Source organism: Cetorhinus maximus, chromosome 1 (genome assembly GCF_964194155.1).
Source record: "Cetorhinus maximus chromosome 1, sCetMax3.hap1.1, whole genome shotgun sequence".
NCBI classification, from domain to species: domain Eukaryota; kingdom Metazoa; phylum Chordata; class Chondrichthyes; order Lamniformes; family Cetorhinidae; genus Cetorhinus; species Cetorhinus maximus.
The window spans coordinates 38,324,516-38,352,426 of NC_135879.1; the positions used below are offsets into that span (position 1 = coordinate 38,324,516).

Below are 27,911 nucleotides of genomic sequence, written 5' to 3' on the forward strand. Positions count from 1 at the left end.
CTACTTGTCCCACCCCGCCACCCCTAGCCCCCCAGCCAAACCAGTTTATATTTCACCTCTCTTCTATTTTTACTTAGTTCTGTTGAAGAGTCACACCGACTCGAAACGTTAACTGTGTTCCTCTCCGCAGATGCTGCCAGACCTGCTGAGTTTTTCCCACGTATTTTTGTTTTGGATTTCCAGCATCCACAGTTTTTTGCTTTTATCTTATTGAAATGTTAATTCTTTCTCTCTCCACCGATATTGCCAGACCTGCTGAATTTTTCCAGCACTTTTTTTTTTACTTCCAGCATCCACAGTATTTTGCTTTTATTTACTCGTCACAGTCTGGGCACGTGCCGAGCATTGTTTTTTTTTCCCCTTTTTTTTAGCTACCAGCATTGTGGATAGTGACAAGACTGTGCCTGAAGCGGAGGGGAAGGGCTTTAGTTTGGTAGTGTGCGGTAGGAAGCGGTCCTGCTTGCTGTGCTCGGTTCTCTTGCTGGGTTACGGTCAGCTTGAGTGCAATGCTTTGGCTGGGGCTCGGTGTAAGGCAGGTGGTGGCGCGAGCTTGGAAGGGGACCATTGTGATTGGAACGCGTGCCCATTGTCCCGGCACCGGGGAGGCGGGTGGAGAGGCGCGCGGGGCCCGCTCCGCACTCGCCTCCCTTCTAAGCATCGCCAGAGTGGACCGCTTCAGAGCGGTCACCGTCCACCTGGAGCCCAAGCACTTCCCACCAGAACTGGACGAGGTCACGTTCCAAAACCTTCTAAAGGGCAAGTAATAAAAGTCAACCCGCTCCTCCTCCTCCTTCTCCCTATTCTGTAAGCATCCCCTATCCTGAGGGGCATTACTTCAGTTAAGTGGTGTAGAAACATATAAAGTCACATAAACTATGGACTAGTAGAGTGATTTACTGTATAATCAATAAATGTACTGCTATTTTTAGTTTACCGATTGGGTCATTCATTATTTTTTAAAATGTGACCCAATTTTGGAGAACATTCAACTGTCAGCTGCACGTTCGCTTACACAACTAGTGCACGTCAAAGTAATTCATTGAATGTAAAACTTTTTGGCATATTGGATATGTGACAAGGCAGTATATAAACGCTAGTTTGTAAAATAAATACATGTTTTTCTGTGAAATTTTCTGTATCTTTTACCATGAAGACAGATGCAAAGCAACTGATTAGTTTCTCTGCCATTTCCTTGTTCTCCACAATACACCCTCCTGTCCTCACCTGTAATGGGCCCACATTTGTCCTCACTAATCTTTTCCTTTTCACACACTTAAAGAAGCTTTTACAATCTGCCTTTGTGTTATGTTCCTCATAGTTTGCATTCATGTTCTTTTTTCCCTTTCTTAATCAGTTCCTTGGTCCTTCTTTGCTGGTTCCTAAATCGCTCCCTATCCTCAGGCTTTTTCTGGCCTCCTTGTAAGCCTTGTTCTGTTGAAGGGTCATTCAGACTCGAAACGTTAACTGTGTTCCTCTCCGCAGATGCTGCTAGACTTGCTGAGTTTTTCCAGGTATTTTTGTTTTTGTTTTGGATTTCCAGCATCCGCAGTTTTTTGCTTTTATCCTTGTAAGCCACTTCCTTTGATCTAATACATTCTTTAACTTCTTTTGTTAACCACAGTTGATTTACCTTTCCCTTAGAGGAATGTGTATCTGTTGTAGACGGTGTAGTATTTCTTTAAATACTAGCCATTGCCTGTCTACCATCAAATATTTTAGTACATTTTCCCAATTCACCTTAGCCAACTTGCCTCTTATACCTTCATAAGTTCTGTCATCTATCTTGGCCTCTTCCTGAGATCCCCAGCATCACAGATGCCAATATTCAGCCAATCGATTCACTCCAAGTGATATCAGGAACAGCTGAAGGCACTGGACACTGCAAAGGCTATCAGCCCTGACAACATCCCAGCAATAGGACTGAAGACTTGTGCTCCAGAACTAGCCACACCCCTAGCCAAGCTGTTCCAGTACAGCTACAACACTGGCATCTACCTGACAATATGGAAAATTGCCCAAATATGTCCTGCCCACAAAAGGCAAGACGAATCCAATCTGGCCAATTACCGCCCCATCAACCTACTCTAAATCATCAGCAAAGTGATGGAAGGTGTTGTTGACAGTACTATCAAGTGGCACTTACTCAGCAATAGCCTGCTCACTGATGCTCAGTTTGAGTTTGCCACGGCCACTCAGGTCCTGACCTCATTACAGCCTTGGTCCAAACATGGATAAAAGAGCTGAACTCAAGAGGGAGGTGAGAGTGACTGCCCTTGACATCAAAGCAACATTTGACCAAGGATCCCTTGCAAAATTGAGTCAATGGGAATCAGGGGAAAACTCTCCACTTGGTGGAGTCATACCCAGCAGAAAAGAAGATAGTTGTGGTTGTTGGGGGCCAATCATTTCAGTCCCAGGAAATTGCTGCATGAGTTCCTCAGGATAGTTCTCTAAGTCCAGCTACTTCAACAATGACCTTCTCTCCATCATAAGGTCAGAAGTGGGCTGTTCACGGATGATTGCATAATATTCAGTACCATTCGCAAGTCCTTGGATACTGAAGCAGTTCATGTCCATATGCAGCAAGACCTGGACTGCAATCAGGCTTGTGCTGATCAGTGGCAAGTAATATTCGTGCTACACAAGTGCCAGGCAATGACCATCTCCAACAAGAGAGAATTTAACTATCTCCCTTTGGCATTCAGTGGGATTACCATTGCTGAATTCCCCACGATCAACATCCTGGGGGTTACCATTGAACAGAAACTGAACTGGACCAGCCATATACATATTGTGACTACAAAATTAGGTTAGAGACTGAGAGTTCTGCAGAGAGTGACACACCTCCTGACTCCCCAAAGCCTGTCCACCATCTACAAGGCACAAGCTGGAGTGTGATGGAATACTCTCCATTTGCCTGGATGAGTGCGGCTCCAACAACACTCAAGGAGCTCCACACTATCCAAATCAAAGCAGTCTGCTTGATCAACACCCCATCCACCAACATAAATAGTCACACCCTCCACCACCAACACGCAGTATGTACTATAGACAAGTTGCACTGCAGCAACTCACCAATGCTCTTTCAACAGCGCCTTCCAAACTGCAACCTCTGCCACCGAGAAAGACAAGGGCAGCAGATGCAGGCGAACACCACCACCTGTGAGTTCACCTCCAAGCCCCACACCATTCTGCTGTGGAACTATGTCGCTGTTCTTTCACTGTTGCTGGCTCAAAATCCTGGAACTCCATAACAGCACTATAGGTGTACCGGCACCAGATGGACTGCAGTAGTTCAAGAAGGCAACAAACCACTGCCTTCTCAAGGGTGATTAGGGATGGGCAATAAATGTTGGCAAGCCCACACCCCATGAATGAATAAAGTAAACAATTACCAGCCCTAAATGGCTGCGATGGGAATGATTTATAATAACATTGTAAATACAGCAATCACCCTGAAGTTCAATGGAGAACCTCAGAGCGAAGCTAGAGTTGTCAGGTTGGGTTTGGTTTCTACTTAAGCTAATCTAACAATAGGTCATAACCTGAAATATTAACTCCGTTTCTCCTGCCACAGATCTGCTGAATATTTCCAGCGTTTTCTGTTTTTATTTAAGCAACCACAGTATTTTGCTTTTGTACTAATCAGCTGATACAATTATTAATGAAAGTACAAGAGTTTTTTTTAATAAAGTTTTAAAAAGTTGTAGTGAGTGTCTGAAAATGTTTACTAAATTAACAAGCCATGCTCCCTTGAGAATGTTACTTCCACAAGAGTTACTTCTTAGATATTTACTAGTTTACATTGACTTAGATAGTTACTACTTCAAGCTTACGTAACAACTTACTTCTAAATACCAACTTAGATCATAGCTTACTTCTAAATATCAATTTTTATGATGCAAACACTATGCAATTTAGAGCATCCCCAGAAGTGTTGCACAGAATACAGAAGTATACTACTGCAATTAATTGCAAGAATTAAACGTTTACTCCCTTTAAAGTTGCTGAGGGTGACTCCTGTGTATTTGTAGTTCATTAAATTGTGAAGCAACACATGTAACATTTAGGATGAAGAGGGTGTAAGAGGATTCACTAAGATGATACCAGAGAAAAAGCTCGAAAAACAGATATTTTTCATTATAAAAAAAGGGTAAGACAAGATCTGAGAAGTGTTTATAGTTGAGATATATGGTGTGGGGCTTGGAGGTGAACTTGCAGGTAGTGGTGTTCGCATGCACCTGCTGCCCTTGTCTTTCTCAGTGGCAGAGGTCACAGTTTGGAAGGCGCTGTCGAAAGAGCATTGGTGAGTTGCTGCAATGCATCTTGTCTATAGTACACACTGCTGCCACTGTGTGTTGGTGGTGGAGGGAGTGACTATTTATGTTGGTGGATGGGGTGCTGATCAAGCAGAGCGCTTTGATAAAGGTAAATCACAAAAGACAATTTTCACCAGTCAATAACTAGAGAGCATAAATTTAATATCACCAAAATAACAAAGGGGTCTCATTTACAGAGAAGATTGCTAGGCTGTTGAATGCCCTACCAGAAACAATGGCGGAATCAGAATTCAAAATAGCTATTGAAAGGAAGGTGGATGACTATTTGAAAAATAAAAAAAACTGAATGGTATGGGTGAAGGGCAGGGAATTGAGCTGAGGGTATATCATCCAGACAGCTAGAATGTGCACGATGAACTGAATGATCTCCTTCCATGTTCTAGAGTTTAATGTCTTAATTGTCTGAGAATAATATACACAATGTGCCAACGGATAATGAGTTACTTCTTCAAGTGTAGTTGGTGTTATCACAAAAGGAGGTCCAATGTGTCTGCACCAATACTCTGATTGGGCAATTTGCTTAGTGCCATCCTTCTGCCTTCTCCCTGTAACCCTGCACGGTCTTCTTTTTTGGCTAACAGTTGAATTCCCTATTCAATGCTTAGATTGAACCTGCCTCCACCACAATCCCAGGTAGTGCATTCCAAATCTTAACCACTCACTGTATGAAAATTTTTTTTCTCATATCGCTTTTGCTTCTTTTGCCAATTACTTTAAATCTGTGCTCTCTCCTCGATCCTTTCATGAGTGGGAACAGTTTCTTCCTATCATCTCTGTCCAGATCCCTCATGATTTTGAATACCTCTATCAACTCTCTTCTCAGCCTTCTTTTCTCCAAGGAAAACAGTCCTGACTTCTCCAATCTATCATCATAACTGAAGTTCATCATCCCTGGAAACATTCTCGTGAATCTTTTCTGCACTCTCTCCAATGAATTTACGTCCTTCCTAAAGTGCAGCGCCCTGAACTGGACGCAATACTCCAGCTGAGGCAAAGCCAGTGCCTTATACAAGTTCAACATAACCCACTTGCTCTTGTACTCTATGCCCCTGTTAATAAAACCTAGGATACTCCAATGTCATATAGACCCAAGTCCCCCTGCTCCTGCACCACCTTTAGAATTGTACCCTTTATTTTATGTTATCTCTGCATGTGCTTCTGACCGAAATGAATCACTTCACATTTCTCTGCATTGAACTTCATCTGCCACCTGTCCGCCTATTCCACCAACTTCTGTATGTCCTTTTGAAGTTTTACACTACACCCCTCACAGTTCAAATGTAAGCACTCAAAAAGAAAATTTGAGTTAGAAACATTGATAATTATTCTTCATGTGTGAGCCTAGATCATGAATGTTTGTGGTAGTTGACTATTTGAGGAATAAATATGAGTTAATATATTTTGGGGAAAAAAACAAGGAATGAGAATTTAGTCACTGGAAAGACACTGAAAGATGTGACTAAACAGGAACCCAGATGACCAAGTACAGAATTCCTGAAAGTTTGAAGTAAAAGTAAAGCCATAAAAAAACAGCCCACAGTGTTTTGGGTTTCATAAGTAAGGCTATAAAGTACAAGAGCAGGCAATAGATAGAGTTCCTTCATGATCGCTGGGTCGAAATCCTGGAACTCCCTAACAGCACTGTGGGTGTACCTACACCACACGGACTGCAGCAGTTCAAGAAGGCAGCTCACCACCACCTTTTCAAGGGCAGTTAGGGATGGGCAATAAATGCTGGCCTAGCCAGCGATGCCCACATCCCATAAATGAATAAAAAAATACTGTGTACAATTTTGGGCACACGATAACCGAAACTAAATTAAAACCAAGGAGATCATACAGAGATCAAGATCATACAGTGCAGATTCAAAATGATGCTAGGATTGGGAAACAGTGGTACTGAGGAGAGATTTGAAATATTTCCACTGGATTGGTGGAGACTAAGGAGATTTGATCATTTTTTTGAATGAAATTATGAAAGGTTTTAATAGTGACGAAGGAAAGACTATTTCTGTAAGTTGGGAAATCAATGACAAAGCACCCACAACTTAAGGTTGTCATTAAACGAGTAAGGGGAGGGGTTAAAAGAAACCTATTTGTATAGAGGGTTGTTTGAGCTGGAGTGTTTTGCCATAGGGAATGGTCAAAGCAGAAACCATTGCATCTTTTACGGGATATTTAGATAAATATTTCAAGCAAAGGAAGACATGGAGCAATGGTGAGAGCACATAGGCCAGCAGTAGTTTTGCATTGCTCTAGTAAAGAGCCCAAACTGATACACAGTGATCCAAATGGCCCTTTTCTGTGCTATAAACTAATGTGCTTCTAAATGTGGGAGCAATTTGCAGACATCAAGGTCAAACAAACATCAAATACAATAAATAGCCATTTAATTTGTTTTTGGTTGTGCTGACTAAGGGAGAAGTGTTGGCCAGAGCAGTGGGAGAACTCCCCTGATTATCTTTGAATAGCTCCATGGGATTTTTTCTATCCACCTGAGCAGGCAAACAGATTTAAGAACATAAGAAATAGGAGCAGGAGTAGGCCATTTGGCCTCTCAAGCCTACCCCGTCATTCAATAAGATCATGGCTGATCTGCCCCAGGCCTCAACTTCTCTTTTGTGCCAGCTCCTCATAGCCCTCAACTCCCCGATTATTTCAAAAATCTAACTATCTACCTCTTTAAATACTTCCAGTGATCTAGCCTCCACAACTCTCTGGGGCAGAGAATTCCAGATATTCACTACCCTCTGAGAGAAGAAATTCCTTCGCATCTCAGTTTTAAATGAGTGTCCCCTTATTCTGTAACTCCCCTTATTCTGTAACTATGTCCCCTAGTTCAAGATTCCCCTACTAGTGGAAACATCTTCTCAACATCTACCCTGTCAAGCCCCCTCAGAATTCTGAACGTTTCAATAAGATCACCCCTCATTCTTCTAAACTCTAATGAATAAAGACCTAACCTGTTTAGCTGTTCTTGATAAGTCAGCCACTTCGTCCCAGGAATCAGCCTAGTGAATCTCTTTTGAACTGCCTCCAATACCAGTATATCATTTCTTAAATACGGGGACCAAAACTGTACACAGTACATCAGGTGCAGCCTCACCAATACCCTGTACAGTCGTAACAAGACTTCCCTATTTTTAAACTTCAACTCCTTAGCAATAGAGGTCAAAATTCAATTTGCCTTCTTAATTACTTGCTGCACCTGCATGCTAACTTTTTGTGTTTCATGCACAAGAACACCCAGATCCCCCCGTGCTGCACTTTTTTGGAGTCTCTCTCCATTTACATAATAGTCTGCCTTTTGACTTTTCCCACCAAAGTGCATGACCTCACATTTTCCTACATTAAACTCCATCTGCCAAGTTTTTGCCCCCTCACTCAACTTGTCTTTATGCCCTCATCACAGCATGCCCTCCCACCTATTTTTGTATCATCAGCAAATTTGGATATATTACACTCTGCCCCCTCCTCCAAGTCATTAATAGAGATAGTAAATAATTGAGGCCCTAGGACCGATCCTTGTGGCACTCCACTAGTTAAAGTCTTCCCAACCTGAAGAAGACCCATTAATCCTGATTCTCGGTCTTCTGTGTGTTAACCAACCCTCAATTCATGCTAATACGTTATCCCCAATACCGTGAGCTCCTATCTTGTGCAATAACGTTTTATGTGGCACCTTGTCGAATGCCTTCTGGAAATCTAAATACGCTACATCTACCGGTTCCCCTTTATCAACTATGCTTGTTATATCCTCAAAGAACCCGAGCAAATTTGTCAAAAATGATTTCCCTTTCACAAAATCATGTTGACTCTGATTGCGTTAAGCTTCTCTAAATGTCCTGCTATTCTTCCTTAATAATGGACTCTAGCAGTTTCCCAATGACGGATGTTAGGCCGACTGGCCTACAGTTTCCTGCTTTTTGTCTCCCTCTCTTGAACAGGGGCATCACATTAGCGGCTTTCCAATCCGCTGGGACCCTCCCAGAATCTAGTGAGTTCTGGAATATTTCGACCAATGCCTCCACTATATCTGCAGCCAGTTCCTTTAAAACACTTGGATGCAGACCATCAGGTCCTGGCGACTTGTCTGCCTTTAGTCCCATTAGTTTGTCAAATACTTTGTCTCTTGTGATAGAGATTGTTACAAGACCTTTCTTCCCATTAGTTCCATGTTTATCTGATATCTTTGGAAGGTTTATAGTGTCCTCCACCATGAAGACCAATGCAAAATATTGGTTTAACTTATCTGCCATTTCCCTGTTCCCCATTATCAATTCTCCAGTCGCATCTTCCAAGGCTCCCACACTCACTTTAGCTACTCTCTTTCTTTCTATATACCCATAAAAGCTCTTGCTGTTTGTTTTTATATTTCTTGCCAATTTACTTTCATAATCAATTTTCTCCCTCTTTATTAGCTTTTTAGTCATTTGCTGCTGGTTCTTGAAAAATTCCCAATCTTCTGGCCTACCACTAGTTTTCGCCGCTTTGTATGCCTTAGTTTTTGATTGGACACTCTCCTTGACCACCTTTGTTAACCACGGGTGGTTCATTCCTCTCATTGAGTCTTTCTTTTTGACTGGGATAAATTTTTGCTGAGCGTTATGAAATATCTGCTTAAATGTCTGCCACTGCTCATCCACTGACCTTCCCCCTTAGCCTATTTTCCCGATCCACTTTAGACAATTCTTTCTTCATGCCTCTTTAATTGCTCTTATTTAGGTTGAGGACACTGGTTTGAGACCAGAGTTGCTCACCCTCAAACTGGATTTGAAATTCTACCATGTTGTGATCGCTACCCTCTAGAGGATCCTTAACTACGATACCTCTTATTAATCCCACCTCCGTTACTAGATTGAAAATAGCCTGTTCACGGGTAGGTTCTGCAATGTATTGCTCTCAGAAACAATTCCTGATGCACTCTACAAATTCGCCTTCCATGTTACCCCTGCTAATCTGATTTGTCTAGTCAATATGCATGTTAAAATCACCCATGACAATTGTAGCACCCTTATTACACGCCTCCATTATTTCCCGATTTATACTTTGTACAGAGTGAGGCAACTCTTCGGGGGCCAATAGGCGACTCCCACCCATGACTTCTTCCCCTTGCTATTCCTTGTTTCCACCCAAACTGATTCTACATCACAATTTATTGCACCTGTATCACTATTCTCCACCACACTGATACCTTCCTTTATTAACAAAGCTACCCCACCTCCTTTTCCTTTTTGCCTATTTTTCCAGAATGTCGAATACCCTCGAACATTGAGTTCCCAGTCTGGTCACCCTGCAACCATGTCTCTGTAATAGCTATCAAGTCATATCCATTTATTTCTATTTGTTCCATCAACTCATCTACTTTGTTACAAATGCTGTGTGCATTCAGATAAAGAGCCTTAAGCTTCGACTTTTTACCATTGTTACTCATTGTGGTTCTAATTTCGGCTGCACTCTTCTGCTTATATTTTCTGCCCCTTCCTGTCACACTTTGATTATCGTTCACCTGTTCACTACCCTGCACCTCTGCTCTCTCGTTTCTTTATAGAGTTTTTTAATCTTCCCTTCAATTGAACCCTCCCCCCTCTAATTAGTTTAAACTCCTTATCTACAACCCTAGTTATACGATTGGACACGGGCCCCAGTGTGGTTCAGATTAAGCCCATCCAATTGGAACAGCGCTCTCCTTCCCCAGTACTGCTACCAGTGCCCCATGAATCAGAACCCATTTTTCTCACACCAATCTTTGAGCCTCAATCCTTTACCTCTCTAATTTTATTTACCCTACGCCAATTTGCACGTGGCTCAGGTAGTAATCCAGAGGTCATTACCTTTGTGGTTCTGTATTTTAATTTAGCTCTGAGCTGCTCGTAGTCCCTCATCAGAACCTCTTTCCTAGTCCTACCTATATTGTTGGTACCTATGTGGACCACGACATCTGAATCATTCCCCTCCCACTCCAAGTTCGTCTCCTACCCAGAAGAGATGTCTTTAACCTTGGCACCAGGTAGGCAACACAGCCTTCAAGACTCTCTGTCTTTGCTGCAGAGAACAGTATCTCTTCCCCTAACTATGCTATCCCCTATTACTATGACATTTCTCTGTTCTCCCCCCCATTGAATGGCGCTCTGTACCACGGTGCTGTGGTCAGTTCGCTCGTCCTCCCTACAGTCTGCCTTAACATCTCATGCAAACAACGTCTCACAAATATCTCTGGAATATCCCCCAAACTCTGACAATGCAGCTTTCCCTCAGAACTGCACTATAATGTCAGCCTAAATTAAATCCTGGAGTGAATCTTGAAATCTTTACCTTCTGACTCAGTTGGGACTAACTGACGTGCAAGCTGACACTTACTGAGACTACTGAGATATATTCTTCCATTTACCAACTATGATAAGCTGAATGTCAAATTAAAGTGGTGTTCCTTGCTTTATACTAATTTCTATTTTTTTGGCTGCAATTAGCAGAAGTGGAGAAATACAGCTCCATATATGTTCTGACTTATTTGCTTCAACTGATGTTATTGGTTTTGTTTGTACGCACCTGATTCTAACATCCAACTTGTGATTCAGTTCATCACTTGTAATGATGTTGGTTCCAATGATAAAATAGGTAGAACTCAACCTAATTATGGTAAAACTATTGTAAAATGAATTGAGTGCATTTTCAGTAAAAGTTAATTGTTAGTTTCCCTCAAAATTCATTCAACTCTTTTTTTGAGACTTTTGCTGAAGTTATGTTATGTCTTTTTTTTCCGGGTGTAGTTGGCACATTGAGCTGGCATCCTGCCTTTTCACCTCTTAGCTCTCATTCACTAGTAAAATTAAAGTGTCCTTCCTCTCCTGCTTGTAAGGGTCCTGTGAGAAATAAATTCGGGAAGTCTTAACCCCTTCCTTGCGCTAATGATATGCCCACTATTCAGCACAAATATAAGAGTCTGGGGAGACCACAACGGTATTATTACACTGATACAGTAGGGAAGCTTTTCAGAGGCTGACGCTCTTGAAAAGAAAAGGCTAAGTAAGGGGTGATCTCATTGAGGTCTTTAAAATTATGAAAGGCTTTGATAGAATGTTTACAGAGAGATCGTTTCCACTCATGGGGAAGAACAAAACCATCAATATAGGATAGACACCAAAAAATCAAATAGGGAATTCCTAAGAAATTCTTTGCCCAGATAGTGGTGAGAGATAGTAGAACTCACTACCACTGGGAGTAGTTGGGGAGAATAATATAAACACATTTAAGGGGAAGGTAGATAATCATATCATCCCCTTGACCCGACCACCCCCCCAACCTAACCCAACTACACCTGTCCCCCAACTACCCCCACCAGCAAGCCAACTACCCCCAAACTGACCTGGCTGGACTACCCCCGACCACTTGACTAACCCCATGGTAACCCGACTAACCCCCCGATGCGGCTATCCCCTCCAACCCAGCCCGACTATTCGCCTGGCCCAACCAACTATTCCCTGACACACTCAACTAACTCCCCAACCACCCTACTACCTCCCCGAATGATCCAACTACCCCCAAACACCCGACGGCACCCCTGAGCCAACTAACACCTCACCCACCTAACCACCTCACCCACCTATCCACCTCACTCACTCATCCATCTACCCACCTCGCCTATCTATGCACCTCTCCCCAATTACCAACCTCATTTACTCATAAATGTATCAACCTCACCACATCACCCACCTCACCGCCTTACTCACCTGTCTACCTACCCACCTACCCATTCATTCACTCACCCATTCACTCATCCATTCAGTAACCCACACTCATTTATTAGATGACTTGAACCTTTAAAAACTTACCTGAATACGACAGCTTGTGCCATAAAGAGGAGCCTGCCCTCTCTTTCCCTCCCCAACTCTACTACTGTCGCTCCCCAACTCTACTACTATCGCTGGATTTACCCGGGAGATGCTGTGCTGCCCAATTCTGCTGCAGGCGGGATTGGAAAATCCCAGAAGAAATGGGCAGTAACATTTGGTCGGTTAAAAATTCACGGGCAGGAACAACCCACATTGCTGCTAATCAGAAGATCTAGGCCATTGTTTGGGCAAAGCGTAGAAAGCTATCCTTTGCAGCTGGTTACAGTATCTCTGACATGGGACTGTTCATGTTTAAAATGGATGATAAAACTGAAAAGTGGCTTCTTTTCCCAAAATACACAATTACACAAAAATATGCTTAATATATCTAAATAAAACATTTCTGAACTATTAGTACAGATTCCGTTGCTATAATACTTGAATAAATACACGCTTTATGTGCATTTTCAAAGTTTTGTTCCATCTGAAGGTGGGTAACAATTGTGCGGGAGGCACTGATATAATAACCAATTGTCATACACCCTTCAGTATTGAAGAAAACAGCCAGAATATCATCAAATGTTTACATTGAGCTCTTTGATTACAGTTAGGACTTATCTCTGCTCAGAATAAACATCCCCAGAGTGAACAGTCGATTCCAGATACACCAGATTGGGAATCTTGATTTTTTTTTTAAAAAAGAAACTTCCACAACTGGCATTTCAATGCAACAGGCCTCAAAGTAGGATGTGCCTTCATTGATGGTTAGCAAAATGCTTTCTTATGTTTGGCAAGTTAGTTGTTCCTACTTATGAAAGTTTACATAGCTGTTTCAGAGTTGTTTTACAGTAGTCTTTATATCTCTTTTCCCAATTGTCAATCTATGATAACTAATATAACAGACAGAATAGTGCAATGAAAAATGTCTGCAATGCATGTCATTAAATAGGATATAACACATTCTATTTAATTTACAGATGCTATAAAGTACTGGAAAGCAGAAGACAAGGTGGCAGTCTGGCTGCATGTTCCTATTCTCCAGAGCAGATTTATAGCTGCAGCAGCTGCTCAAGGGTTCACCTTTCATCATGCAGAAAAGGACCATTCCACACTGGCACTGTGGTTAGCTAAGGGGGAAAGCAGGCTTCCTGCATATGCCACACATCAAGTAGGAGTGGCAGGTGAGCAAAAACTTTCAATCTCTATCCGTCGTTTAGTGTGACTATTATTTCAATTCTTTTTTTATTTAGGAAATCATAATGATCATGAAACCCATAAATAAGCAATGCTGAAGAAAACCACTCCTCTGGCCAAAATCAATCTACAGTCCTATCACAGAATCAGACTGTATCTTAAATTATTCTAGGACTTTTGCTCCCACTACCTTGCCTGGAAATCAATTCCATGTGTTGATCACTGTTTGAAAACTGCTTCCTGAGATCACTTCTAAGCGTGCCTTCCTTCAGTTTGAACTTGTGCCTCCTTGTCCTATTCTTAAAATTTTATTTGAAATATCATTCCAGATTTATACTGTCTACTCTGTGTTATTTATTTTTGACTGGTAGGCTCCGTGAAGTTCTCTCAATCACCTTCTTTGAAGATTGAATAGCCCAAGTTTCAACAGGCCTTCCTCATAACTTAGTTCCCTGATCTTATGGTTCAGCCATGTAGCTCTTCTTTGTATTGCCTTCGGGACTTCAATGTCTCTCTTGTCTTTTGGTATACTGGAAGTAGTACGAATGGTGCAGTCTACCTAGAGAACTATATCTATACGTTCTAAAAAGCTACATCATGTTTATCCTCTCTTCGATGCATTTAAAAATTTATGGTGTTCCCCAGTAGCTCTACAAGTTTATCTGATCCAACAGCCCAGGGAGGCCCCAGCTCTGATCTCCAAAATGCATTTAATTCAACAGGGCTGCAGTTGAAACACTGCAAATGGTTCCAATGTTCCCTGGATTATGGATTGGGAAATCAGTCAATGTCCCCACTCTAGATCACTATCTAGCTGTTGGAAATGAATGCATATGGATGTCAGTGATGGCAGTGTTATAACATGGTAGATGATGTATACCAGGCAGATCAAATCCATGAGAGAAACTTGATCATGAGGTCACAACTGTTTTGCAATTTATATTTTGTTACAAGATGCGTGCCCTGAATTTAGAAGTAATAAGACTACCATGACTTCAGAGGTTTTTAGAAAACTAAATTAAACATTTATTAACAAAAGAAAAAATTTCAAGCATATACATGGGTCTACACATTACTAATATAATAACTCCTAAGACCCTTAATTAATCTCACTCCCAGTTACACCTTCGTTAAGGCAACAGTAAAAACAAATAGATTTAAGCAGACCCACGCAAAGCAACACAATACCCTGGACAGTGAATTTCAAAGTGAGTTTTATCAACTTTGGTTCCTGTAGACAGCAACCTGATACACAGAGGTTGGAGGTTTTTCTTGTGTTAGATCTTAGAATGACTTATTTTCTGACACATAGTCTCATCTCCTTTATACATGTTTCTCCCTTCTTAATGCAAATTCCATTGTTCCCATATGGTTTTGCAACTTTACTTTTCTCATAATACAAATCTTTTCATAGTACTAATTTTATCAGTAACCTTTGGGAAAAATAAACACACTGTTTGGCTTAGCTTCTTCTGGCTAGGTGTAACGTCTTGCCATCTCTTTGATATTCAAACTAACCTAATTTATCTATAAATGCAAATTTTCCTCACACCTCACATTCTAAAACTTCAGCCATGTTTATGTATTTAGCATTTCAAACCTAGCTTCTTGTTGATAACTCAAAGCCTCCAGACCAGCTGTCTCCAATTCAATTAAATCCCACACACACTCACATACACACAGAGAAAATGTTAACCCACTTTTACAATAAATCACAATAATATTATGAAAATTATTATATTTTCATGACAGGCAGGATCAGCTTGGCTGAGAAGCTGCCTCTTGCGGTCTCGCAGATACTTGTTGTCAAAGATAACACATTAGTCATATCTATTTGGGTGAGATGCCAAAGAACAAACATCACCTATGAACTCCAATCTTAGAAAAAACTCTCCCCAAAGTCACTTATAACTACACTTTCAAATTCTCGCTATCATGCCCTTGGCACTCAATTCACCACAACATATCTACAGGTACTAATCTGCACAGTCACATCCCCACCTTCATCTTTGATGCCATTGTCCCCATTAAAGCCATCACACTCACTTTTACCTTGGTCATTCCCCTGGTATGGCACTCATCTCCACTCACTTAAATCCAAGGGATGCAGACTTAAACATCTATGGTGAACAAATAGTTTAACTATTCATTCCATAATCTGGTGGGGACCACATAAAGCACTACCAAGTTGTGTTCACCTCTGTTGAAACTGCTTACGATTCCAGGATCACCTCTGAAATGAAAAGATAACCTCTGACTTCCAGTACAAAATGTAAACCCATCTTTTTAAACCCCTGTCCCCTGCCTCCTCCATCCTCGCCTCCAACAACAATATTGGATGAGCAGAAATTTCTTCTTGCTAAATATTTGGAAGAGCGAAACCATTGTCATTGGATTCACTACAAACTCCATTTCCAAACCAGTGACTCCTTCCCTCTCCCGGGCAACAGTTTGAACCAGATCACTCACAAGCTTGGTATCGATTTTGACCGCAAGGTGAGCTTCCAATTACATATCCACTCCATTATCAAGACTGCCTACTTCCACTTCCATCAACCGCCTGACTTCAGCTTGCCCCAGCTCATCTGTTGCTGATTCCCTCACCCATGCCTTTGTTACCTCTAGACTCCACTATCCCACTGTTCACCTAGCAGCCTCCCATTTTCCACTCTGCATAAACTTGTAGTCATTCAAAAATTTGCTGTCAATGTCCTAACATAAGATATAGGAGCAGGAGTAGCCCATTTGGCCCCTCAAGCCTGCTCCACCATTCAATAAGATCATGGCTGCTCTGTTTGGGGCATTTAATTCCACTTTCCTGCCTACCTCCTGTAAACATTAACTTACACCATGGCCTTTTCACCCATCAGCTTTGTGCTCGCTCACCTGTATTGGTTCCTGTCTGGCAGCACCTCAATTTTCAAACAATGTTGACAACCATGGACATTGCCATCCTTGCCTGCTGTACAGCTGCAGGTCTGATTTGAGAAGGTGGCAAATTTCTGTGAAGCATAGCTGCCCTAGACACTGCTCCTGGCTGAGGTGGAGGTAGAAGAAGTGCTCTCTGAATACCTGAGGTCGGGAGAACATTTTCTTGAGAGATATCTTCTCCTCCCTCTTTGCACAGCTTCTCCTCTCTGCTGCCTTTGCTCTATCTCCCTGTCATGCTGCAGCCCAAGAGGAACTACATCTATAATCCCCAGTGACTGAGATCAAGATTGCTGCTCAAGAGGCCTTCAAGATGCACTCAAGTTTTTGCAAAGGTCCAGCACCATTCACTTCTGACTCAAAGAACTTCCGCGAACACCTCCAACGATATAATACACACAGTTCCACAATTTCTGCAGTGACAGCAGAAAGTCAAAAGCACCTCATCTGAAAGTTGCATGGTTATCCCTTTAAACAGCACTAGTGGGGTGTCCCTTGTGCAGCTGAATGCATGTTCAGCCATGTATGTTTAAGGGAGGGCATTAAGAGAGGATGGGGGCCAAATCAGTGTTAAATGCTGATTGACTTCATAATCTGCTCACTCTGCATGCTTCCAGTGCACACACCCACTGGAAGCCTTCACAATCACCCTTCCAATTCCAGCTGTGCCAGGCATCATCAGAAGGGACCCTTCCCCCCTTTTTCATACCTCCAGACTCCCCTATCACTGAAACCAGGTGCTCTATGGGGCCAAATTTTGCAGCCATAATTTTGCCCTTGTGCAAGACCTTTGTTAGACATCATTAAATATTGGGCAAGATTTTAACTCATTCAAAGCTCACCAACTAATGTAGAGTTAAAGTCAGACCCACTGTGGCCAATGTCAGCCCCCTCACAGGATATGGAAAACTACAAGATTGATTCCCAGTTTAAAATTACTTAGCCAAAAGGCTTAAAAAAGTTATATACTTAATGAAGTGTGGATCCAGGGGCAATTTGATCAAAGATTATAAAATAATGAAGTTGGATGGTTGAAGTCAGAAATGGGTGCTGGGGAGAGGGATTGGGACCATTGCATCAGGATCAGGGATCACCGGGTTGGAGTGAAGATCAGATAGGAGGGGGCAGGTTTGAGAGTTTCCAAGTTGAAATCCAGTTGAAATCAGATCAGGAGGGTGGGTGGATCAGGATCTTGAGATCAAGACTCTCTTGGTTGCAATTGTTATTGGGGGCATGTTAGAGTTGAAGGTTTCCAAGTCAGAGTTGGGAGCCGGGGGAATGATCTCGCAATAGAACTCTCAAATCTCAGAATTTTTTTTTCCACTGGAGTGATTCACATGTCATGTCAGAAAAGGAAAACCAAAGTAAACCGCCTCTATAGATACAAATGTCTGAAACAGTCAAAAACAGAAGACTTTCAGGTGAACATTCATGTTGTTATATTTGTTCTGACAACATCAGCATTGGTAATTCTGGAACAATCACAGAATCACACGGTGCAGAAGAGGCCCTTCAGCCCATCGAGTCTGCACCGACACGTGACCTACCTACCTAATCCCATTTACCAGCACTTGGCCCATAGCCTTGAATGTTATGACATGCCAAGTGCTTATCCAGGTACTTTTTAAAGGATGTGAGGCAACCCGCCTCCACCACCCTCCCAGGCAGCGCATTCCAGACCGTCACCACCCTCTGGGTAAAAAAGTTTTTCCTCACATCCCCCATAAACCTCCTGCCCCTCACCTTGAGCTTCTGTCCCCTCGTGACTAACCCTTCAACTAAAGGGAACAGCTGCTCCCTATCCACCCTGTCCATGCCCCTCATAATCTTGTACACCTCAATCAGGTCGCCCCTCAGTCTTCTCTGCTCTAACAAAAACAACCCAAGTCTATTCAACCTCTCTTCATAACTTAAATGTTTCATCCCAGGCAACATCCTGGTGAATCTCCTCTGCACCCCCTCCAGTGCAATCACATCCTTCCTATAATGTGGTCACCAGAACTGAACACAGTACTCCAGCTGTAGCCTCACCAAGGTTCTATACAATTCCAACATGACCTCCCTATTTTTGTAATCTGTGCCTCGATTGATAAAGGCAAGTGTCCCATATGCCTTTTTCACCACCCCACTAACGTGCCCCTCCGCCTTCAGAGATTTATGGACACACAGGCCAAGGTCCCTTTGTTCCTCAGAACTTCCTAGTGTCATGCCATTCATTGAATACTTCCTTGTCAAATTACTCCTTCCAAATTGTATCACCTCACACTTTTCAGGGTTAAATTCCATCTGCCTCTTATCTGCCCATTTGATCTTCCTGTAGCCCAAGACACTCAACCTCACTGTTAACCATTCGGCCAATCTTTGTGTCAACCGCAAACTTACTAATCCTACCCTCCACATAGTCATCTATGTTGTTTATATCAATGACAAACAATAGGGGACCCAGCACAGATCCCTGTGGTACGCCACTGGACACTGGCTTCCAGTCACTAAGGCATCCTTCTGTCATCACCCTCTGTCTTCTACAACTAAGCCAATTTTGAATCCACCTTATCAAATTACCCTGTATCCCATGTGCATTTGCCTTCTTTATAAGTTTCCCATGTGGGACCTTGTCAAAGGCTTTGCTGAAATCCATATAAACTACATCAACTGCACTACCCTCATCTACACACCTGGTCACCTCCTCAAAAAATTCAGTCAAATTTGTTAGGCTTGACCTCCCTCTGACAAAGCCATGCTGACTATCCCTGATCAAACCTTGCCTCTCCAAGTGGAGATAGATTCTCTCCTTCAGAATTTTCTCCAATAGTTTCCCTACCACTGATGTGAGACTCACTGGCCTGCAGTTCCCTGGCTTCTCTCTACAACCCTTCTTAAATAACGGAACCACATTAGCTATTCTCCAGTCCTCTGGCACCTCCCCTGTGGCCGGAGAGGAATTAAAAATTTGGGTCAGAGCCCCTGCGATCACCTCCCTTGCTTCCCTCAGCAGTCTGGGACACAAATCATCTGGACCTGGAGATTTGTCCACTTTTAAGCCTGCTAACCTCCAATACCTTGTCACTCCCGATATCAATTTGCTTAAGAACCTCGCAGTCTCTCTCCCCGGGTTTGATACATTCATCCTCATTCTCTTGGGTGAAGACGGATGTGAATATTCGTTCAACATTCTAGCGATGTCCTCTGGCTCCACCCATAGATTGCCCCCTGGGTCCCTAATGAGCTCTACTCTTTCCCTGCTAATCCTCTTCCCATTGATATACTTATAGAATATCTTGGGATTTTCCCTACTTTTACCAGCCAGAGCTTTCTCATATCCCCTCTTTGCTCTCCTAATTGCTTTCTTAAGCTCCACCCTGCACTTTCTGTACTCCACTAACGCCTCTGCTGATTTGCTTCCCTTGTACCTGCAAAAAGTCTCTCTTTTCCTTCTCATCATATCCTGAATATTTCTGGTCATCCATGGTTCTCTGGGCTTGTTACTCCTTCCTATCACCCTAGAGGGAACATGTTGAGCCTGTACCCTCCCCATTTCCTTTTTGAACGTCCCCCACTGCTCCTCTGTAGATTTCCCCACAAGTAGCTGTTCCCAGTCTACCTTGGCCAGATCCTGCCTTATTTTACTAAAATCCACTCTCCCCCAATCCAAAACATATCTTTGCAACTTGCCTATTTCTTTGTCCATAACAAGCTTAAATTGGACCATGTTGTGGTCGCTATCACTAAAATGCTCCCCCACCACCACCTCAGCCACCTGTCCGGCTTCATTCCCCAGAATTAGGTCCAGCACTGCGTCGTCCCTTGTTGGACCCTCTACATATTGACCTAAAAAGTTCTCCTGTACACATTTCAAGAAATCCACTCCATCCAAGCCCTTAACACTGTGTCTATCCCAATTAATGTTGGGAAAGTTGAAATCACCTAATATAATTACCCTATTGTAATTGCTTTTACACACCTCCACAAATTGTGCACATATTTGCTCCTCAATTTCCCAATGACTATCTGGGGGTCCATAATAAACACCTAACAATGTGGATGCCCCTTTTTTATTCCTAAACTCTACCCACAAATCTTCATTTGATGCCCCCTCCAAGATATCATCTCTCCTTACTGCAGTAACTGACTCCTTAACTAATAATGCAACGCCTCCTCCTCTTTTACCCTCTCCCCAGTCTCGCCTGAAGATTCTATATCCCGGAATGTTGAGCTGCTAATCCTGCTCCTTGCTCACCCACGTCTCAGTGATGGCTACTATATCACAATTCCACATGTCAATCCTCACCCTTAACTCATCCGTTTTTCCTGTAATACTCCTGGTATTAAAGTAGAGGCCGTCCAGCCTTGCCTTACTCCCTTGAAACTTAATGCAGCTGTACTCCCTCTGACTTGATTGTTTTGCTGTATTATGATGTGTCCCTATTCTGCTAACATTCTGTGTCCCCTCCCTCTGCCGAATTAGTTTAAATTCCTCCCAACAGCATTAGCAAACCCGCCTGCAATGATGTTAGTCCCACTCTGGTTCAGATGTAGACCATCCCGCTTGTACAGGTCCCACCTTCCCTAGAAATGGTCCCAGTGATCCAGGAATCTAAAACCCTCCCTCCTGCACCAACTCTTAAGCCACGTATTCATCTGCGCTATTCTCCTATTTCTGAGCTCGCTAGCACGTGGCACTGGGAGTAATCCAGAGATTACAACCCGAGAGGTCATTGGAACCAACATGTACCATGACCTCTGCCTTATCACCCCTCCCCCTTAAGGATGCCCTGCAGCCGTTCAGGGACCCTGGCACCGCGGAGGCAACACACCATCCTGGAGTCACATTGATGGCCACAGTCGCGCCAATCTGTTCCCCTGACTATAGAATCCCCTATTACTATTGCACTTCCTCTCTTCCTCCCCTCCTGTACAGACAGGCTGCTTGTGGTGCCAGAAGCTTGGCTCTGTCTGCACTCCCTGGAGGAACCAGGGCCCTCATCAGCCTCCAAAATGGAATACCGATTTGCGAGTGGGACCCCAGGGGACTCCTGAACTACTGCCTGTTTCTCTTGGACTGCCTGGTGGTCACCCATTCCCCTCTTTCCTCAAGTCCCTTCATCTGCGATGTGACCACCTCTCTAAACGGGCTATCCACGATGCTGTCAGACTCGCAGATGCTCCACAGTGTCCCTAGCCGCCGTTCCAGCTCTGAAACCCGAGCTTCCAGGAGCTGCAGCTGGACACACTTCCTGCACACATGCTGGTCCCGGGCACTGGAAATGTTCCCGGCTTCCCACATAGAGCACGAAGAGCACACCACGGCTTTGAGCTCTTCTGCCACGTCTTATCCCTTTAAATTAAACCTCTTAAATCAATTACTCTCGGGACCTTCTTTCCTGATCCTCATTACTACAGAATATACAAACTGTAAACCACAAAAAGACCTTAAACTATAAGCGATAAAAGTAGTAAATATTTACCCGACCTTACCTACTACTTACCAGTCATTCCTTTCCCTTGTAGCCTCTAATGCTGCAGCAGGGTAAGATCACTCTCTGAAGATTTAAGAAGTTGGATAGCAAAGAAAAAATGCAAAGAGCACCTCTTCCCCTATGCACCGAATTCCCACTGTGCACCAAATTGCCAATACCCACACTCACTCTGGCTGTGTTTCACTCAAGATGAGGTCTCTCCCCTGTTCATGTGCAAGCACAGTCAGCCTCAAAAAGTATCTGTAAACATACAAGCATGTACAAGAACACAAGAGAAAGGAGCAAGAGCAGACATACAGCCCGTCAAGCCTGCTCCGCCATTCAATCTGATCATGGCTGATCTTGGGCTTCAACTCCATTTTCACACATGTTCCTCCTTTCCCTTGATTCCCCGAGAGACCAAAATGCTGTCAATCCCAGCCTTAAATGTATTCTGTGATGGAGCATCCACAACCCTCTGGGGTAGAGAATTCCAAAGGTTCACATCCCTTTGAATGAAGTAATTTCTCCTCATTTCAGTCCTAAATGATAGGCCCCTTATCCTGAAACTGTTTTAGATTCCCTGACTAGCAGAAACAATCTCTCAGTGCCTACCCTATCAAACCCCTTCAGAATCTTGTATGTTTCAATCTGCTCACCTCTCATTCTTCTAAACTCCAGAGATATAAGCCCAATTACTCAGCCTATCATCATAGGACAACCTTTTCATCCCAGGGACCAATGCAAGTATATCCTCCCTCAAAAATGGAGATCAAAACTGCACACAGTATTCCAGATGTGGTCTCACCAAAGTCCTGTACAATTGTAGCAAGACTTCTTTATTCTTGCACTCCAAACCCCTTGCAATAAAGGTCAGCATGCTATTTGCTTTCCTAATTGCTTGCTGCGCTGCACACTAAATTCCTGCATTCCTTTTATGAGCACACCCAAGACCCTGAACATCAAGATTTACAAGTCTCACACCTTTTAAAAATTATTCTGCTTTTCTATTCTTACGACCAAAGTGAATAATTTCATACTTCCCCAAATTTGATCCATCTGCCATCTTGTTGCCCACTCAATTAACCTGTCTCCTTGCAGCCTCTCTGTGTCTACCCCACAGTTTACCTTTCTACCTAGCTTTGCATCATCAGCAAACTTAAATACATTATTCTCTGTCTCTTCATCTAAGTCATTAAGATAGATTTTAAATAGCTGAGGCCCCAGCACTGATCCTTGCAGCACTCCACGATTCACATGTGAGTTGGCTACAGCTTTGAAAATGCAACAGCCGATAACGAGTATTTTTGATCCAACTCAGCAAACTTTAAGGCAGAAGATTACAAATGCTGAAGTACCTTTTTTGCCAAGCTATTGCAGAGTGTGGACCACCAATTGCATTTACAGATCATTTCACAAAACTCATAAAGCTGAAGTTTCCCGATTCAAACATTGAAAAATAATTTTCCTGTGGGAGAACAGTTTTGGAATCAGTATCAAATAGATTATTAATGCCTGATTTCCAGCCAGAGGTGACTGGATTAGTGATGGGGACACAGGAATAATGATACCCAGCTTTTTGCAAATCGATTCGCTATATTTCTTATTCTCCCTTACGATCAGGCTAACATGATCAGGAAGTAGTTTTTCACGTTATTTTCTCCCTAATGAGAAAAACTACTTCCTGATGCAGAACGTGCAGCACAGTTTTATCTGCTGTATTTGTAATGAAAATAAATGGTCTGGCCTGCTCTCAACTGAAACCTTTCCTGAAACCTTTGGAAATTGCAAAACGCGCAACGCTCCAGCAGATGTTATCCCAATCACTGTCACTATGAACTTAAACTAAGCTGCAAAACAACGTGGCAATAATAGGTAGGACTTTTTAAAGGCTTTTTGTAAGGCATTTTCAGATGCTGCAATATAGTTTTCATAAAGAGACCTAACCTGTTAGAAATTAAATAAACTGCTAATGAGATTTATAAACCAACTGTCAATCTATATTGGTTTATGATGAAAAAAAGTAACTCATGATGTATATACCAAATCTCTTCATTTTTATGAGTTTGTCTCTTTTTTAGTATTAATGGTTTTAAAATAGTACTGATGGTGGCTCCCTTGTCTATGATCAACTTTAACTTTGCAAAGTAATCTCAAAGATTTTTGGGAACTTAGCATTGCTTCTAGTATCTTTCCAGGATCCTGATAAGTATATGCTACTTTTGGATTAGTACTTGAATATAAGTATGGGACTCGGTGCAAAAGTCAATGGTATTGTAATTGGCAAGGAGATGTCACTGTCTGGTGCAGAGGAAATTAATTTTAACTGGATTTCACAAGGCTAACCCACAGGGTAAGTTAGTAATTTCACCAAAGGAACACCTGCAGAAATTAAGGTTCATTCTTGAAAGGAGGGAATCAAAAAGGATTTTGTAGAGGATAAAAGCTAGTAGATTAGAGAAGATAAATCCAGTACACTTCTTCAGGTCAAATAAATTCTTGATAGTCAGACAAGAAGACACTGGTTCAAACCAGAGAAAGGAAGATTGAGGGCTAGTATCATAAACTTAAATAAAGGCAATTGCAAGGGTATGAGGACAGAGTAGGCTAAAGTGGACTGGGAAAATAAGTTAAGATGGTAGAGAAGCAGTGACAAAGATTTAAGGAGATATTTCATAATTCTCAACAATGATATATTCCATTGAGAAAGAAAGACTCTTATCAGAAGGATGCACCATCCATGAATAACTAAGGAAGTTAAGGACGGTAACAAATTGAAAGAAAAAATGTTCAATGCTGCAAAAATTAGTGGTAGGTCACAAGATTGGGAGCATTTTAGAAACCAGCAAAGGGTGATTAAAAACAAATAGGGAGAAATTGGAGTATGCAAAAAAACATGCAAGAAATATAAAAACAGACAGCAAAAGCTTCTGCAAATATATAAAAAGGAAAATAGAAGCGAAAGTGAACATTGGTCCCTTAGAGGGTCAGACTGGGGAATTAATAATTTTTTTTTATTCATGGGATGTGGGCGTCGCTGGCTAGGCCAGCATTTATTGCCCATCCATAATTGCTCTTGAGAAGATGGTAGTGAGTTGCCTTCTTGAACCGCTGCAGCCCATGTGGTATAGGTACACCCACAGTGCCGTTAGGGAGTGAGTTCCAGGATTTTGACCTAGCAAAAGTTAAGAAATGGGGATATATTTCCAAGTCAGGATGGTGTGTGGCTTGGGGGGAACTTGCAGATTGTGGTGTTCCCATGCACCTGCTGCCCTATTCCTTCTAGATGGTAGTGGTCGTGAGTTTGGAAAGTGTTGTCTAAGGAGCCTCGGTGAGTCCCTGCAGTGTATCTTGTAGATGGTACACTCTCCTGCCACAGTGTGTTGGTGGTGGAGGGAGTAAATGTTTATGGATAGGGTGCCAATCAAGCAGGCTGCTTTGTCCTGGCAGGTGTCAAGCTTCTCGTCTGTTGTTGGAGCTGCACTCATCCAGGCAAGTGGAGAGTATTCCATCACACTTCTGACTTGTACCTTGTAGATGGTTTGTGGAGCTGGGAGGTGAGTTAGTCACTGCAGGATTCCTAGCCTCTGACCTGTTCTTGTATCCATAGTATTTACATGGCTAGTCCAGTTCAGATTCTGGTCAATAGTAACCCCCAGGATGTTGATGGGGGGATTCAGCGATGGTAATGCCAATGAATGCCAGGGAGCAATGGTGAGATTCTCTCTTGTTGGAGATGGTCAATGTCTGGCACCTATGTGATGCAAATGTTACTTGCCGCTTGTCAGCCCAAGCCTGGATATTGTCCAGGTCTTGCTTCATTTGGACATGGACAGCTTCAGTATCTTAGGATTCACAAATGGTGCTGAACATTATGCAATCATCAGTGAACATCCTCACTTCCGACCTTATGGTGGAAGGAAGGTCATTGATGAAGCACCTGAAGATGGTTGGGCCTAAGACACTACCCTGAGGAACTCCTGCAGTGATGTCCTGGAACTGAGATGATTGACCTCCAACAACTACACCCATCTTCCTTTGTTCTAGGTATGACTCCAACCAGCGGAGTTTTCTCCCGATTCCCTTTGACTCCAGTTTTGCTAGGGCACCTTGATGTTGCACTTGGTCAAATGTTGCCTTGATGTCAAGGGCAGTTACTCTCACATCATCTCGAGTTCAGCTCTTTGGTCCATGTTTGAACCGAAGTTGTAAATAGGTCAGGAGCTGAGTGACCCAGGTGGAACCCAAACTGTGCATCAGTGAGCAGGTTGTTGCTAAGCAAGTGTCGCTTGATAGCACTGTTGCTAACCCCTTCCATCGCTTTACTGATGATCGCAAGTAGACTGATGGGCAGTAACTGGGCAGGTTGGATTTGTCCTGCTTTTTGTGTACAGCACATACCTGGGCAATTTTCCACATTGCCGGATAGATAGAAGTATTGTAGCTGTACTGGAGCAGCTTGCCTAGGGGCATGGCAACTTCTGAAGCACAAGTCTTCAGTATTATTGCCAGAAGACTTGTGCCCGGGAAATTGCCGAGAAACAAGTCAATGGCAAAGACTTTGAAAAAATATTTTGTATCTATCTTTACAGTAGAAGATGCAAAAAGCATTCCAAAATTGTTAGGAAAGCAGGGGGCAAAAGGGAGGAAGGAACTTAAAACATTCACTATCACTAGAAAAAAAGTACCAGGAAAACTAATGGAACTAAATGCTGACAAGACCTCTGAGCCTGATGGCTTGCATCCTAGGGCCTTCTGAATAGATCCCAGTGGATTGGAAAACCAGAAATGTAACACTGCTATTCAGGAAAAGAGGGAGACGGAAACCTGGAAACTATTGGCCAGTTAGCCTAACATTTAGCATTGGGAAATTGCTGGAATCCATTATTAAAAAGGTAGTAGAAAATTTAGAAAATCGTAGTACAATTAGGCAGAGTCAACATGGTTTTTTGCAAGGGAATCATATTTGACAAATTTATTAGAGCTCTTTGAGGATGTAACAAGCAGTTGGATAAGGGGGAACCAATAGGTATGGTGTATCTGGATTTTCGAAAGGAATTCAATGAAGTGCCACATAAAAGATTAGTACGCAAGATAGGAGCTCATGGTGTTGGGGTTATATATTAGCATGGATAGAGGGCTGACTAACTAACAGGATATACAGTCAGGATAAATGGGTCATTTTCAGGTGGCAAACTAACTAATGGAGTGCAGCAGGGATCAGTGCTGAGGCCTCAACTGTTTACAATCTATGTTAATTATGTGGATGAAGGAACTGACGTTATTGTAGCCAAACTTGCTGATGATACAAAGATAGGTAGGAAAGCAAGTTGTGAGGATACAAAGATTCTGCCAAGTAATATAGATAGAAACAGTCACTTGGTAGTACGGTATTTGTATTGCTGAAAAGAGAGACATGGTGCTGAAGCTTTTCATCTTGCGCACATCAAGACAAACGCATGTATTCCAAATTTCAAACGATCAACAACAATTTATACTACAGGAGAAGCGGGTGCATATTGTTTGGCAAGCCAAGTCTGATTGGCTGAGCCATTACCGTGGAGTTGCAGGAGAAGGTCAAGGGGTGCTCAAAGGAGGGCGAGCACCATGAGGATGCACCAGCACATGACTCATGTGCACTTTCCACCAGTGCAGATACACACACCCCTGGGGTCCTAGAGATAGCTCGGTTATCAAATGGTGAGACGCACATAACGTGAACAGGAGGAGGTGCTGGAGACAGGGACAGCAATGGAGAGACCCTGTCAGAGGGTACAGGACATGGGTGTCCTCGTACACCAGTCGCTGAAGGTAAGCATGCAGGTGCAGCAGGTGGTAAAGAAGGCAAATGGTTTGTTGGCCTTCACAGTGAGAGGATTCAAGTACAGGAGCAGGGATGTCTTGCTGCAATTATACAAGGCTTTGGTGAGACCATACCTGGAATATTGTATGCAGTTTTGGTCTCTTTATCTGAGGAAAGATGTTCTTGCTGTAGGGGGAGTGCAGTGAATGTTTACCAGACTAATTCCTGGGATGGCGGGACTGACATATGAGGAGAGATTGAGTCGGCTAGGATTATATTCGCTGGAGTTCAAAAGAATGAGGGGGGATCTCATAGAAACCTATAAAATTCTAACAGGTCTGGACAGGGGAGATGCAGG

General features: G+C 42.8%; 1 protein-coding gene across 1 annotated transcript in view; it reads left to right on the forward strand.

Annotated features, from left to right (window-relative positions):
• The first annotated feature begins 420 nt into the window (after positions 1-420).
• nudt6 (nudix (nucleoside diphosphate linked moiety X)-type motif 6) overlaps positions 421-27,911 on the forward strand; it is a 127,713-nt gene continuing 100,222 nt past the window's right edge. The window contains exons 1-2 of the mRNA XM_078539914.1: positions 421-756; positions 13,150-13,353. Of these exons, the coding sequence (XP_078396040.1) occupies positions 507-756; positions 13,150-13,353 (454 nt within the window). The 5' untranslated portion in view covers positions 421-506. The remainder of the gene's footprint in view (positions 757-13,149; positions 13,354-27,911) is intronic.